General features: G+C 39.6%; 1 protein-coding gene across 1 annotated transcript in view; it reads left to right on the top strand.

The window, feature by feature from the left end:
• Positions 1 to 12,500, top strand: part of LOC138026791 (centrosome-associated protein 350-like) — a 62,847-nt gene that overhangs the window by 15,468 nt on the left and 34,879 nt on the right. Inside the window, exons 9-18 of the mRNA XM_068874245.1 lie at positions 1,162 to 1,230; positions 1,497 to 1,715; positions 2,290 to 2,333; positions 4,101 to 4,397; positions 5,513 to 5,579; positions 7,154 to 7,226; positions 8,053 to 8,114; positions 9,531 to 9,769; positions 11,214 to 11,429; positions 12,162 to 12,422. Of these exons, the coding sequence (XP_068730346.1) occupies positions 1,162 to 1,230; positions 1,497 to 1,715; positions 2,290 to 2,333; positions 4,101 to 4,397; positions 5,513 to 5,579; positions 7,154 to 7,226; positions 8,053 to 8,114; positions 9,531 to 9,769; positions 11,214 to 11,429; positions 12,162 to 12,422 (1,547 nt within the window). The remainder of the gene's footprint in view (positions 1 to 1,161; positions 1,231 to 1,496; positions 1,716 to 2,289; positions 2,334 to 4,100; positions 4,398 to 5,512; positions 5,580 to 7,153; positions 7,227 to 8,052; positions 8,115 to 9,530; positions 9,770 to 11,213; positions 11,430 to 12,161; positions 12,423 to 12,500) is intronic.

Raw genomic sequence — 12,500 nt, 5'->3', positions numbered from 1 at the left:
AATTCTTCAGAAGGAGTGTTGCTAGTAACTTGAATTTGGGCATACTGTTATTAATTAAAGTAGAACTATGATAAAAAAATCACTTGCCCTTTTTCTTCAGATTTTGAAACTGTGTTTGTGTAACTCCTGAATGGCAAAATTTTGAACTTTGATTTTTATCCGAAGGCTGTTTACATGTACTTTGAGTGTAAGTTTTGGATTTGACAGTCCGCCATTACACATGTTCAAAACTGACTGATTGAATCTCAGGGGATTGGATCTAGGGAAAAGTGATGTAATTCGCTCATCAGCTTAAAAATTCAGTGTGTGAATGCTGCTTCTTATATGTGCAAAACATGAGTAAGTCTGAAAGCCCGAAATTCCTGTGCGGCATATTAATTCAGCCGTGTACACACGCATTGCACTCTTGAACTAGTGAGTCTTTGATGTCATTATCTCCTTGATCCATCTCTCTCAAGATTTTAAAGTTCGTAGTGGCAGACCAATAGGAAAACCCCAGTTAAAATAAACAAGTGTCTTTTTCAAATGAAGACTTAAAAACTTAGGTCACTTAGTGTTTAGTTAACATACATGTAGTTTTGAAATCCAAAAGAAAAAACACAAGTGATGTGCATGAAGATATAGCTCAGGCCCCAGTTGTTCGAACAATGGATAGCGCTATCCGCCGGATAAATCACTATCCAATTGTGCTATCCAGTGGATAGCGTTATCCACCTTTTTAACAACTGGCGCCAGATATTTAGCTCAGTGTGTGGAATCAGTAAAAAATAACCATCGTTTTTAGGCCTACACTCACCCAAAGTTAAGTATCAAATTTCGTTAAGGTTTTGTCATTTTTGCATTCCAAACCATTTTCAATTAAACCATAAATGTCTTAGTTGTGATTAACTGAAATTTACTATGAATTCAGTTGCTGGGATCTGTGAACAAACTAAAGTTTATTTATTGTAAAATTTTTGTTAAGGATATTCAAACTTCTGCTAAACAAACATCCACGTTGCTCTTTCTTAAACTCTACGTTTTCATCTTGAGAACAAGCTACAGTTGTGACTCACTATGTCTAGTTGGTTTTGATAAACCTTATTATTATTATTATTATTATTATTATTATTGTGAAAATGCCTTAACGTTTATTTTAATTTCTTGCATTGTTGTTACCAGGAAATGATTTTACAAGAACCAGACGTGAAATGGATTCTCGCTCATTCAGTCCACCTCATCCTTCCACAGGTGTGGCTATCTCAGAACAATGCAAATGCCATGTGTTTGTACTTATTTTAATTTTTTAAGGTTCCTGGTTTGACTGCGCATATCTGAAGGAGTGCATGTTTAGTAACGTTGGGACTGAGTTTTCTTATTTTGTCAAATTGTGATTTGTTCCAACAATGAACTGTACTGCAATAAACAGACATAAGTCACCAGCCACAAACGAGGGCCATCGGATGAAAACTGGGAGGGATTGCATTTTAACGGTAGTGTATCTTTTGTGTCTCCAGACACTGGTGAATTAAAGCCTTCGACTAGCCCACCAAGAGAAAACAGAATTGCTGCCATTAGAATGACAGCAGCACAGCTAAGGCACCGTTTGGAAACAGAGGCCTGGAGGCTAGGTTTAAACTTGCAGGCTACAGGGTCAAGTCAAACAGATGACATGCTGCCATCTGCATCTGCAGCGTCAACAACAGATTACACTGTGTTTAAGGGTGCACTTCCAGGTATCTAATGGTATCACTTCCACTGGGACGTTATGAGCAAAAAACTTTTGCCTTGTATCAACTCTTAAGTGTATGGACTGGCAATATGGCTTATTTATCGTGTCTTCTGTATGCACACCTAGATTGGTCAATTCAGTGGGTCATATTTAATTCAGTACCAAGTTGGTTTTCTCGGGCAGTCCTGAAAATTACAGCTTCTTTTTGTAACGTTCAGTTTATGGCACGAGGGCAGAAATTATAGTATTATCGAAGTGGAAAAGTCGGGTTTGTTGCTTACAGTACAGCCCTCCCCCACTCCCGGACGGGGTTGGTAAGAGGTATGTCAGACTACATACATGCATATGTACTGACTACCGGTATTCCAAACTACTGTACGTCCGGCACCTGTCCAGAACCCACAGTTCGCACACAGGGACAGGGTTAGGGTTAAAGTTATGGTTAGAACTTTTTCCATCTTTGAGCAAGAGGCAGAGATTCTTGCTGAAGTCATTCAGTGACTGGAATAACTTTTCTGATAAAGGCTGTGTCTATTTGAGGAGTTGAAATACAGTTTTTTTTCGTCTGTTTGTTTTAGGTGTTGACAGTCTGCGTGAACAGGCAGAATTAAACAAAGAACTGGTAAATACTGTATTTAGCAATTTAAATTTGTCTTTTATTGATGCATTTTTTCATTTACGTGTAATTTTTGAGGTAGACTTCAAGGAGAGTGAGGAGTTTGAAAAGACTGTGTGGTGATTTATATGTAGTTAACTGTGCGCCAAAAAGGGTTGTAACAATCTCTACGGAGGCTGATTTGCCAGCGGAGACAAAAGCAGGTTGTGATTTCGCCTGTAGCAACTTTAGAAGAAGAGAGCTTATGTTGTTACCAACATGAAAGGTTAACATCTTTTGCTAACCTCTATGATAGAGGGCAAAATTACTAAATGCTGATAGGCTAAAAAAGAGGAAATTTTTCATTAATTTTGGTCACCAGGCAAAATCACTTTCATTATTTTCATGCAGTAAATGATTTAAGCAGGGCTGGTTTCATTGCTTTGGGGTTGTTGTACAAAAACAAAATTTCATTCAGCTGATTTGTGCATTTTACAATTCATGGATGCTAACTAAACACTGACATGGCTTCCTATGATGCTTAATAAAAAGAAAATTTTGCCCTTCATTGCCAATAAGTCAGCCGAGCGAAGAAGTGAGGCTGAGGAGGCGGCAGCCTTAATAGAGCCTAAGCACTAGAGTGTTGAGTGTGCAGAAAAAATTGGTAAAGTGTTCATGTTAGACCCATAAGACTTCCCATCCACAACAACTTTTTACCTTTATATATATGGTACAAAGTGTCCCTTTACAACATCCATCTACCATGTTTACCTAGTACGTAAAGTAATGTAAGGTATAAAGGCTGCTTATCATGTGACTTCAAGAACCAATGAAAGCGTGTGTTTTGATGTTTGATGCCATTAGACAGACATCGTTCACATGGATATTTATGATCCTGTCTTTGGAAGCGGGTGAAAACACATTTTTTCCATTTCTCTGACCATTGTGTTGTGTACACTTACTAAACGAGTGTTCCTTAATTAATACCGGTATTTATTTTTGAACCAGCGTGTTCTATATTGAGTAACAAGCTCAACACTGAACTAGCGTACATGTTCTTATCGGCCACTGTTGTCAATTTCGGCCCATGTGAGCAGTTTGTTTTTCGTTTTGTGACCATTGAGTCCTGAACGATTTAATTTGATTTTCAAAGGAAATAATATTGTCTGTAAAGTACACAATTAAACGATCAATTTGACTTTAATTCATGGCTGTATCTTGCAAAATAAAAACTGTACAAGTGTGATGTTTCACACTGAAAACGCTCTGGCAATTTTGTGCATGGCATTGATTTGATACAACTTAATTATTGTATATTCCTGTTGAAATCACGGGCATTACAAAAAAATATCAGCAGTACTTTCAATATGATTGCAAAACATGTTGACATTTACATTGTTGTTTTAGATACAAAGTGTGCAAGGGTTTCTCTTACATTTCTATTGCTATTGTGTTACTGGTAACTTAGATGAGTTGAGTTGCAGTTACTCTACAGCTTTTGCTACAGCTACTATTGGGTTCCAAAAATGGCACTCTGATACAAATCTGCAAACTGTGTATTATATTGACTCTCTCGTTGGCACTTAGCGATATCTACATTGACTACTAGTAAATTTATAAATAAGTAATCAAAAGTTTCCTCGTAAAATTAAGGATAAATATCACTTGTATTTTCAGAAGTTGCAGAAATTGCCCTTGTCGCACTGCAGCTTCTGAAAATACTCATGATTTTGATCCTCAAAATTACTCTGCCCTATGAGATTACCTATACTAACTCCACTTATTTTTAATCAGGATTCCATGACTAGTGCAGCAACCACCATCCAGGCTGCCTACAGGGGTTACAGTGTTCGTCAGGGTTTAAACTGGAAGTTACCATCAGGACGCACCCTGAGGTCCACTGTCCGGGAGGGACTGCAACAAAGGGCTGGTTTTCCAGGGGCTGTGACTTCAGAGTCATCTCGTTACTCCACTGCGTGGGACACTGTCGTCCCACATGATGATATGAGTAGTATATCTGATGTGAATACCTCGTACAGCTCTGCAAGATCTAATATAAGATCGCAGACAATCAGCTCAAGATCTGTAAAGGTAAAAATGCAACAGGATTTTGTGGCCATTTAAAAGAGCTGGTTTTATTTTTGAATCGGTCAGTTTTGGTTCAGTCTGAACTCAATATTGACCACTTTCATAAATGGTGACCACTTTTTTACATTCTTTTGTATTGATGTTAATTAGACCTACTGCACTCATTTTGAAACAAGGCGTATTAGCATTGAAACAGAATATTATTTTATTTGGCCGCCATTATGAAAGAGGTTTATTTGGTACCACCTTTGATCCTCTCTCACCGGACTGAATGAAATGGCTCTATATGTGGGCTAGCATAAAGTACATATCCCTGAAAGCCCCTTTTGACATTCCCACTTCCTCATGCTAACATTCAACTCACATTGATTTCCCTGATTGACCCAAAACTTATGCGCATACGCGGTAGCCTGGGTCGGGTTTGTGCAGCTGAAGTAAAAGAAGAATTTTTTTTGTTTAATAGGCCTTATTCACGACAGCCGCCATGTTGGTTTTCATATTGTCATGCAAATTAGCCATGTGTTATGCTGGGGGGCAAACATTGGAAAAAAGGCAAATTGCGGAAAATCAGCTCGTCGAAATATTGAAATAACATTGCAAAAAGTCCATTTTAGTATTTAGAATTTAGTGACTTTTATAATAATTTTATATCTTTGGATTGCCTTTCTACTTCGTTAGCTGCTCATTTTTCACTAAAAAACGTCGAAGTAACTTGTGTAATCATTCTATTTTATTACTTAGATGATAAACATTCAATGAACGTGAAACAAATCAACTGTGTGGATGAGATGTTCGTTATAACCTCTCGAATTTGTGTTGTTTGTCCCCTCAGAAGTGTGTAGCTAATTTGCATGATACTAGCAAATCCAACATGGCGGCGATCCTGAATAAGGTCTATTGGAAGTGTGCATTGAATCAAAGGGAGGAATGGCGTTTCCAAGCTTTAAAGAGATGTGGGGCAATTTTACTCGCTCTGCAAAATGTTAAATTCACTGCAAGGCCAGAAAAGAACCCATCAATTTGTGAAGGGATGTATGCGCCCCCGCAATTATCACTCACTGAAAGAGAAAAGAGAGAGAGGAAGTTGCTTTTTTTTCTTTTTTTTTCACTTCCCGTAGGATCACAGGCCATCAAGTACAAGGACTCCCTCTTTGCACGACTCAGAAACAAGGAAACATATCACAGGTACAGAAGTTGTGATCAGTGTTATGGTGCGATAAGCAAGTTAAGGCTCACACTGCACAGATAAGTCCAGAAATGCTCCTAATTAGATGCACGCGGGTTTCAATAAACGTCACAAAGTAGCGCCCCTGGGGCCCGTTTCTCGAAAGTCCCGAAAACTTTTCGGGCCCGAAAAGGCATTTGTGAAACTGTCAACCGCTTGTTCTAGAGAACCGATGTTTTGATATTTTTTCAAGGTAGCAAAAAGCAAAATGACTGTGAAGTTTGTCGCCTTAAATCATCTCCGTCTTTGAGATACAGAGGGAATTGTGACACCCGAAAATGGCCCTTAAAGTTTCGGGACTTTCGAGAAGCGGGCCCCTGCTCTTCTCCCCAACTTCAACATCACTCGTGTCTCGGAAGACAGAAAATATCAACGTCACAAAGTGTCCGGCCCCCAAATGCTGCTCCTCGAGTAAAGATAAACAGCTCCATATTTACCCCAAGCTAAAAATAATGCTAACCTTACCCTGATTAGTGATACCTTATTGTTGGAAACAGATAGCAAATGTTAAGACTTAACGGGACACTTCCGGTTGGATGTCAAAATTGGGCATGCATCTTGATCTAATCAGGTGTATAGTTATTTGGACTTACTGACGCTGCAGTGAGGTTGACAATCAGGCATAGTTTCATGCCTCTCTGGGTTGGAGAATTATGAATGTAGCTGATGAGGGACTCCAGACAGAAATGGGGAAACGTTGGCACTTTGGCTCTTTGCATTGTATTCTCCAAACAACTGAGAATAGCATCAAATTATGTTTGATGTGAGGAGGCTCCCTACAGTTTTAGGGCCGTGCGCAAGCTTGGGGACTAGTATGCCACGTTAAGCCTGAATCGCGCGTGTTTTTCTGGCCCCAGTTGTTCAACCGATGGATAGCGCTATCCGCCCGATAAATCACTATCCACTGGATACGTAATAGCGAATTAAATTGCGCTATCTATTGGATAGTGATTTATCCGGTGGATAGCGTTATCCACCTTTTCAACAACTGGGACCTGATTTTTGTGTCGTAATCAAATCTGTAAAATTAACTGCTAATTTTCTTGCGTTCCCTTCAAATACCCTATACTTGTTAGAACCTGTCAGAGCTAATCGAATATATTTAAAAAATGACAAATTACAGAATATTGGCAAAACCGTCAAAACGACCTTGCCTTTTTACCACTTCAAAATGTCAGGAAATATCATTTCCATAATGTGGCAAAGAATAAAAAAATTTCAACGAAGGAAAGTTCAAATGTTAAGGAATTTAGGCCAAAAATAAGAATATATCTGCCTGTCAGTAGATGTGATGTTGCCATGGTAACAGCCATAATCCAAAAAAATTGACACCCAAAAATTAGCTTTATTTTATTGGTACCCATGCTGGTAAATCTCTACAGAGATAACTTTAAGAGAAATTAATTAGGATTCATTTTTTAACTCGTGCCCTGTATTGAAGGTAATCGTAAATTCTCTAGGGAGCCACCTTAATAGGCATAAACATGTTTAGAACTGTAACAGTTCCGAAAGGTTTTTGGTTTGATTTCTCCAGTAGGTCATGCGCCAAAACATGCAAAGGACGAAAGATCCACTGATTTCTTTTGGAATAGGACTGGTGGTGACAGGTTAGTTGCACCGGAACAGTTGAAAAAAACACCCGGTGCTTTATGTAGGGAATTTCAACTTGTGCTCCCAATTTCCTAATCAACCAAACATGAAATTGAAAGTGTATTTTTTTTAAAAAATTGCGCCTAAACAAGGTAATCTTGGAGGACTGTTGGTTCAAGAATTCTACATTTGCAAAGAATGTATTGGGTTATTCGGGCTTTTGTGATGCAGTAATCAGTTTTTGATGGCTAATGTTTCAAGGGATTATCGACACGAAAGAGCTTTTGATTGTGGAGAAGAAGTTTTTTGAACTTTTAAAGTCAATTTTGTTTGTAACGCTATGCCTTCACATGCCAAAATCATATGTTAATTAGACAAAAAAACATGATGCCATCATGGTGTTAGATGATAGGGAGATTTACGTTTTGCGTTTACTTGAAACGGCAGGCTGGTACTTGTCAATAAAGCATGAAAGTTCTCTTATTCTAACTTGTCTTGTTCCTTTTAGAAGCTGCTCGATATCTGGAGCGCACACGCAAAAAAGGAGCTAACATCAAACGAGTCTATTCCATTTTGTAAAAACGCAAATTTCAGTCTCCACTATGCACCGAAACCTCACCGCCCGCCATTTTCTTACGTTTGAGAGAAACGTGTCTGTTTATGTTTTGCTTTCCAACCCAACTCTCCCAACTAGATAAAGTAACTTAATTCTTGTAATTAGCCAGCTTCATTAGTCTTTACTTTTCAAAGAAGCCTCTTTGTCTAACTTCGTTCTTTAACGCTAACGTTCTTTAATTAACTCAGTAGTTGTTGTTGCTGATAACAGTTAATTCTTCTTTCCAGTTTGAGTGTCATCAACATTTTCACAAGGAGAAATCCGCATCTAAAATTAGTCCCAAAACAAGGTATATCAAAGTTTATTACTGCTACTTTGGCCGATCATAACCCCCTACAATAGAACAGCGTCATGATCCGCGAAAGATGTCAGTGTCTCATAACAAATAACTTAAGCTTAAATTCATTTACGGTCAGTAGAGCGGTTTTCAAATGACTGTCGTAAAACCAAAACCAAAGTAATTACTTTGGCCAATCAAAAAGGACGGAGACAATCCAGAAAACCAATCAAAACTCGAAGTAATTACGCGTAGCCGACACAAAGCGCGGGAAAATGTGCACGCGCGAGCTTCCATTGGTTTTGGTTTCATTTCTGATCGGTTGAAAAAGTGGTGCGAGAACTTTGAACCAATCACTGATTGAAGTAATGCAAAACTAAAGTAATTATCTAATTACTTTCGACACTCAATTGAAAACCACTCTATTATAAGCTTTTGTTGCTAAAGTCAAAGATCTACAATCCCGGACAAAAACAGTTGGGACTTTTTCTGTGTTTCGAACCTCTGAACCATAACTTGAAAAGAGGGCGAACAATGTCCCCTATTTCACGACCCACCAAACACAATGTTGTTCAGGAAGTAGCGCAAATACGCCACCCGTGTCTTGGCATTGTTCGAGGGAGAGGTGGAGCCATTATATCAGGATTTACTTAGATTCGTGTAAAAGACCGAGGATTGTAGAGACATAATATCCAGGAGCCTACATTTCCAATACATAATAGACCAATTTCGATATATTAAAATTCAGTCCTAAAGAAAAGACATCATCTCGAGGCTCTGGGGAATAATTATGAGGATTTCTATGAGTTTATTCCCCAGAGCCTCGAGATGATGCCTTTAGTTTTGGACTGAATTTAATATATCGAAAGTGGTCTATTAAGTAAAGTACGAGGAAGGGGGAGGGGGGGGGGGGGGGTAAAAGGCACACCGTCGGCTTCCGTTGATACCAAAATTTTGGTTTTATCAACGGAGTTGATAATGTAAATTGGCCACCGTACAGAGATTCTAAAAGCTGACGTTTCGAGCGTTAGCCCTTCGTCAACCCGATTCGCTCTGACGAAGGGCTACCGCTCGAAACGTCAGCTTTTAGAATCTCTGTACGGTGGCCAATTTACATTATCAACTCCGTTGATAAAACCAAATTTTTGTATACTACTTCGCCACCGACGCAGCACCACAGTTTCTTTAGAAACTACCCCTTCCTTCTTCCATTGATACCAGTTTCGTAACTGAAGGAACTACCGACGTTAAATAAATTTACTTTACTTTGACTTTACTTTACTTTACTCAAATTGTACTTGCATTTGACGGCTCGTGCGATTTGGACAACTTCCAAAACATCACTCGTGCCCATCAGTCACGAAGTGCACTCGCGTTCATACGATTTTCTTATACTGAAATTTATGGTTCTGGTTTTGGTTGGTTTAGATGATGTTACCAAGGAACATGTGTCAGAGGGTGCGAGTGTTTTGGAAGAAACTCATCAAGATAGCAAAATTAGAGACAGCGCCAGTGTGTCAGAGCAGGCTGCAGATCTTGATCATAGCAAAGAACTGTTGGAAGAAACATTGGTGGAGGAATCCCCCGAGAAAAGCCAAGACAACGAAGAATATGACGATGATTTCGAATTATCTTCTCGTAGAAGCAAGCGCGATAAAACTGACAAGGTAAAGTTGAAAAGCTGTTTCCGAAGAAAGTTGCTCAAAGGAGGAGCCTATGGTCGCTGTTACAGTGTGCAATTTTTCGTAGTAGTGTCTACTGTAGTATAACAGCGCCTTATGACTACAAGAGAACATCTCTCATACTGTGCTTGTACAACGACACCGGGGTAAAGGCGTGCAGAGCCATTGGTTTTCCTGAATAGATACATTGTTGCATGGTGTGATCATGGCTGTCTTGGTCGTCCTTCCTTAAGGCGCTGTTACACTTGGCAATTTTTCTCACGACTGTTGCGACAAAAGTTCTTACGTTGCGAAACAAGTTGCTTGATGGTTGTTAAACTAGACAATGTTCCTTTCAATGAAACATTTTCATTGGATGGTGCGTGCCGCAAACCGTTGCAATACAAGTTGCATGACAGATGTTACACTACGCAGTGCTTGAAAATTTCGTTGCAAAATTGCGTGAAGCGTTGCAGAAAGTAGAACTCAATTCTTCTTTCCGCAACGGTTTCTGCAACTTGTCTCGCAACATTTTTGGCCGTTGCAAGGTATGGTACATAGGGCACAGTATAACAGCGCCTTTAGCTTCTTATACACAAGAGTTCCCTTGTGTTAGAACAATAGGGACTTTTAGCAACGACGACGGCTACAGCAATGACAACGCCACAAAACAAGAATATCATTGGTTAAGGGTGGAAAAATAATCGTGCTGCACGTGCAGCACGCATTTCCGTGCATTTATTTGACGTAGTCTACAAAACAACAACGTAAAATTACCAAATTTCATGGTTTGAGGGCAACGTGAGCATACAACAGGAAATCGTTCACTTTCTATCTTCACTTTAGAACCGTTCCTATAAATCCAGTGATATGGTAGTTCGTCCTATTTTTCAAGGTGGAAAAGATGGAATAATCGCGAAGTACTTACGGTAGCGCTAAGGTATAGAGCTCTATTTTGAAGTGACGTGGTAGTTGACGTTGCCGTTGTCCTTGCTAGAACGGTTTTCAATTGAGTGTCGAAATTAGTGAATTATTTTGGTTTTGCATTACTTCACTCGGTGATTGGTTCAAAGTTCTTGCGCCACCTTTTCAACCAATCAGAAGTGAAACCAAAACCAATCGTGGCTCGCGCGTGCACATTTTTCCGCGCTTTGTGTCGGCTACGTGTAATTACTTCCAGTTTTGATTGGTTTACTGGATTGTCTCCGTCCTTTTTGATTGGCCATAGTAATTACTTTGGTTTTGGTTTTACGACACTCGATTGAAACTCGCTCTGAAAGTTTTACACTTGAAAGTCTGTTAACAATGATAGTTTCTGATGTCCTGCGGAAACCCATTCCATAAACGTGGTGCAGCCTCTGCGAAAAAACGGCATCCATTATAGTCTTCAATTTGGATGATTTTTTTGCTTTTTCATTATACATGATTTCTTTTCTCAAATCTTCCACAGAGTACCCCAAGCCCTGTTAGAAAGACCGATGAGCCGATGTATTCAGAAACCTTCGAAAGTCCAGAGCTCAAAACAAGCTCTCCTCGCAAGGAAGACAGTCTTTTATCTCCTGATGACAGTATGGATAGTGGCACCCTGTCACCCACCCTATCAGAAGGAGAATTGTCTCATGCAAGCGAGGGTGTTGGCAGGTCTCCAACTCTCACTTCTACACAAGTAAGTCAAACTCGTTGATATTTCAAAATGAAGTTTACATTTGTTAAATTCATTCAGTGTTCTGTCGTTTTGTTGTTTATGTCGTTGTTGCAATGTTTCTCATTATAAGTGCGATGATCATTGGCCTAAATGCGATCGCCGATCCGTTGGCATATTTGGTAAAGCACTGTACAAGAGGTTACTGGTTGTTGTTGATGTTTAAACCAAATGGTGTGGACAAAACACCTGGAGACCTTGCCGGTGGTGTTGTGGTCTGGAGTCTAATAATAAGGTGGAATCATTGCGTGAACTTGCGCGGGCTTGACGATGTTTACTTCCAAATTACTCAGCAACACTCACACCTATCTAATATGATATCCATGGCCTGTGCGTTTTTAAAGCTGAAAATCAGGGGTGTCGATTAGTCGAAGTAACGATAATTAACAATTGCTCACCGAACTGGAGGTGAATAGTGATGGATATTCACAGAAATATCTATTCCATTCATAGACATTGTTTTAGTGTTTACTACACAAGCTGAGTAACTAACGAGCCTAATTCTTGGTTACCAAAGAAATTTGGACGAGAGGAAGCCTTTTTGTCTTTCTTTGGCTGCTCGGCGGTGAATGGTTTTGTTGAGCATCCTGGAGTTAACCAATCAAAGTGGGAGAATTCACTTTGTGTGGTGTAGACAAATCATTGATATTTCACCGAATTGTTGTTCCTAATTGACTTGCTCTCGATTCATTGTAGTCTTCTCTAAGAAGGGAACAGGGAACCCAGGGATTTGCCACTTCCTATACTGCCCCAGTCGACCCACCTCCTTCAGTTTTTGTGTCGTCACACCAAGGTGGTGATCGTTTGTCACCTGGGTCTCTGGATATGAGACTGGCTGCCGAGCTCAACAAACTAGAATATATGGAAGAGTCAGTGCGCCAGTTAACTGATGTGGAGAGAACGCGCGCCGTATCGCTGGCACAGCAAGAGACTGTCTCATTGGCTCAGATCCTTAAGGTAATGGTCACTAATCTTCTCCTCTTGCCGTCAAAGTCAAGTGGCACACTTTATGACCAATACATAACAAACAACTTT

The sequence above is a fragment of the Montipora capricornis genome, chromosome 2 (genome assembly GCF_036669925.1).
Source record: "Montipora capricornis isolate CH-2021 chromosome 2, ASM3666992v2, whole genome shotgun sequence".
Lineage (NCBI taxonomy): Eukaryota > Metazoa > Cnidaria > Anthozoa > Scleractinia > Acroporidae > Montipora > Montipora capricornis.
Note: the sequence above shows the minus strand (reverse complement) of the source record. Positions and strands in the feature narration are given on the sequence as shown.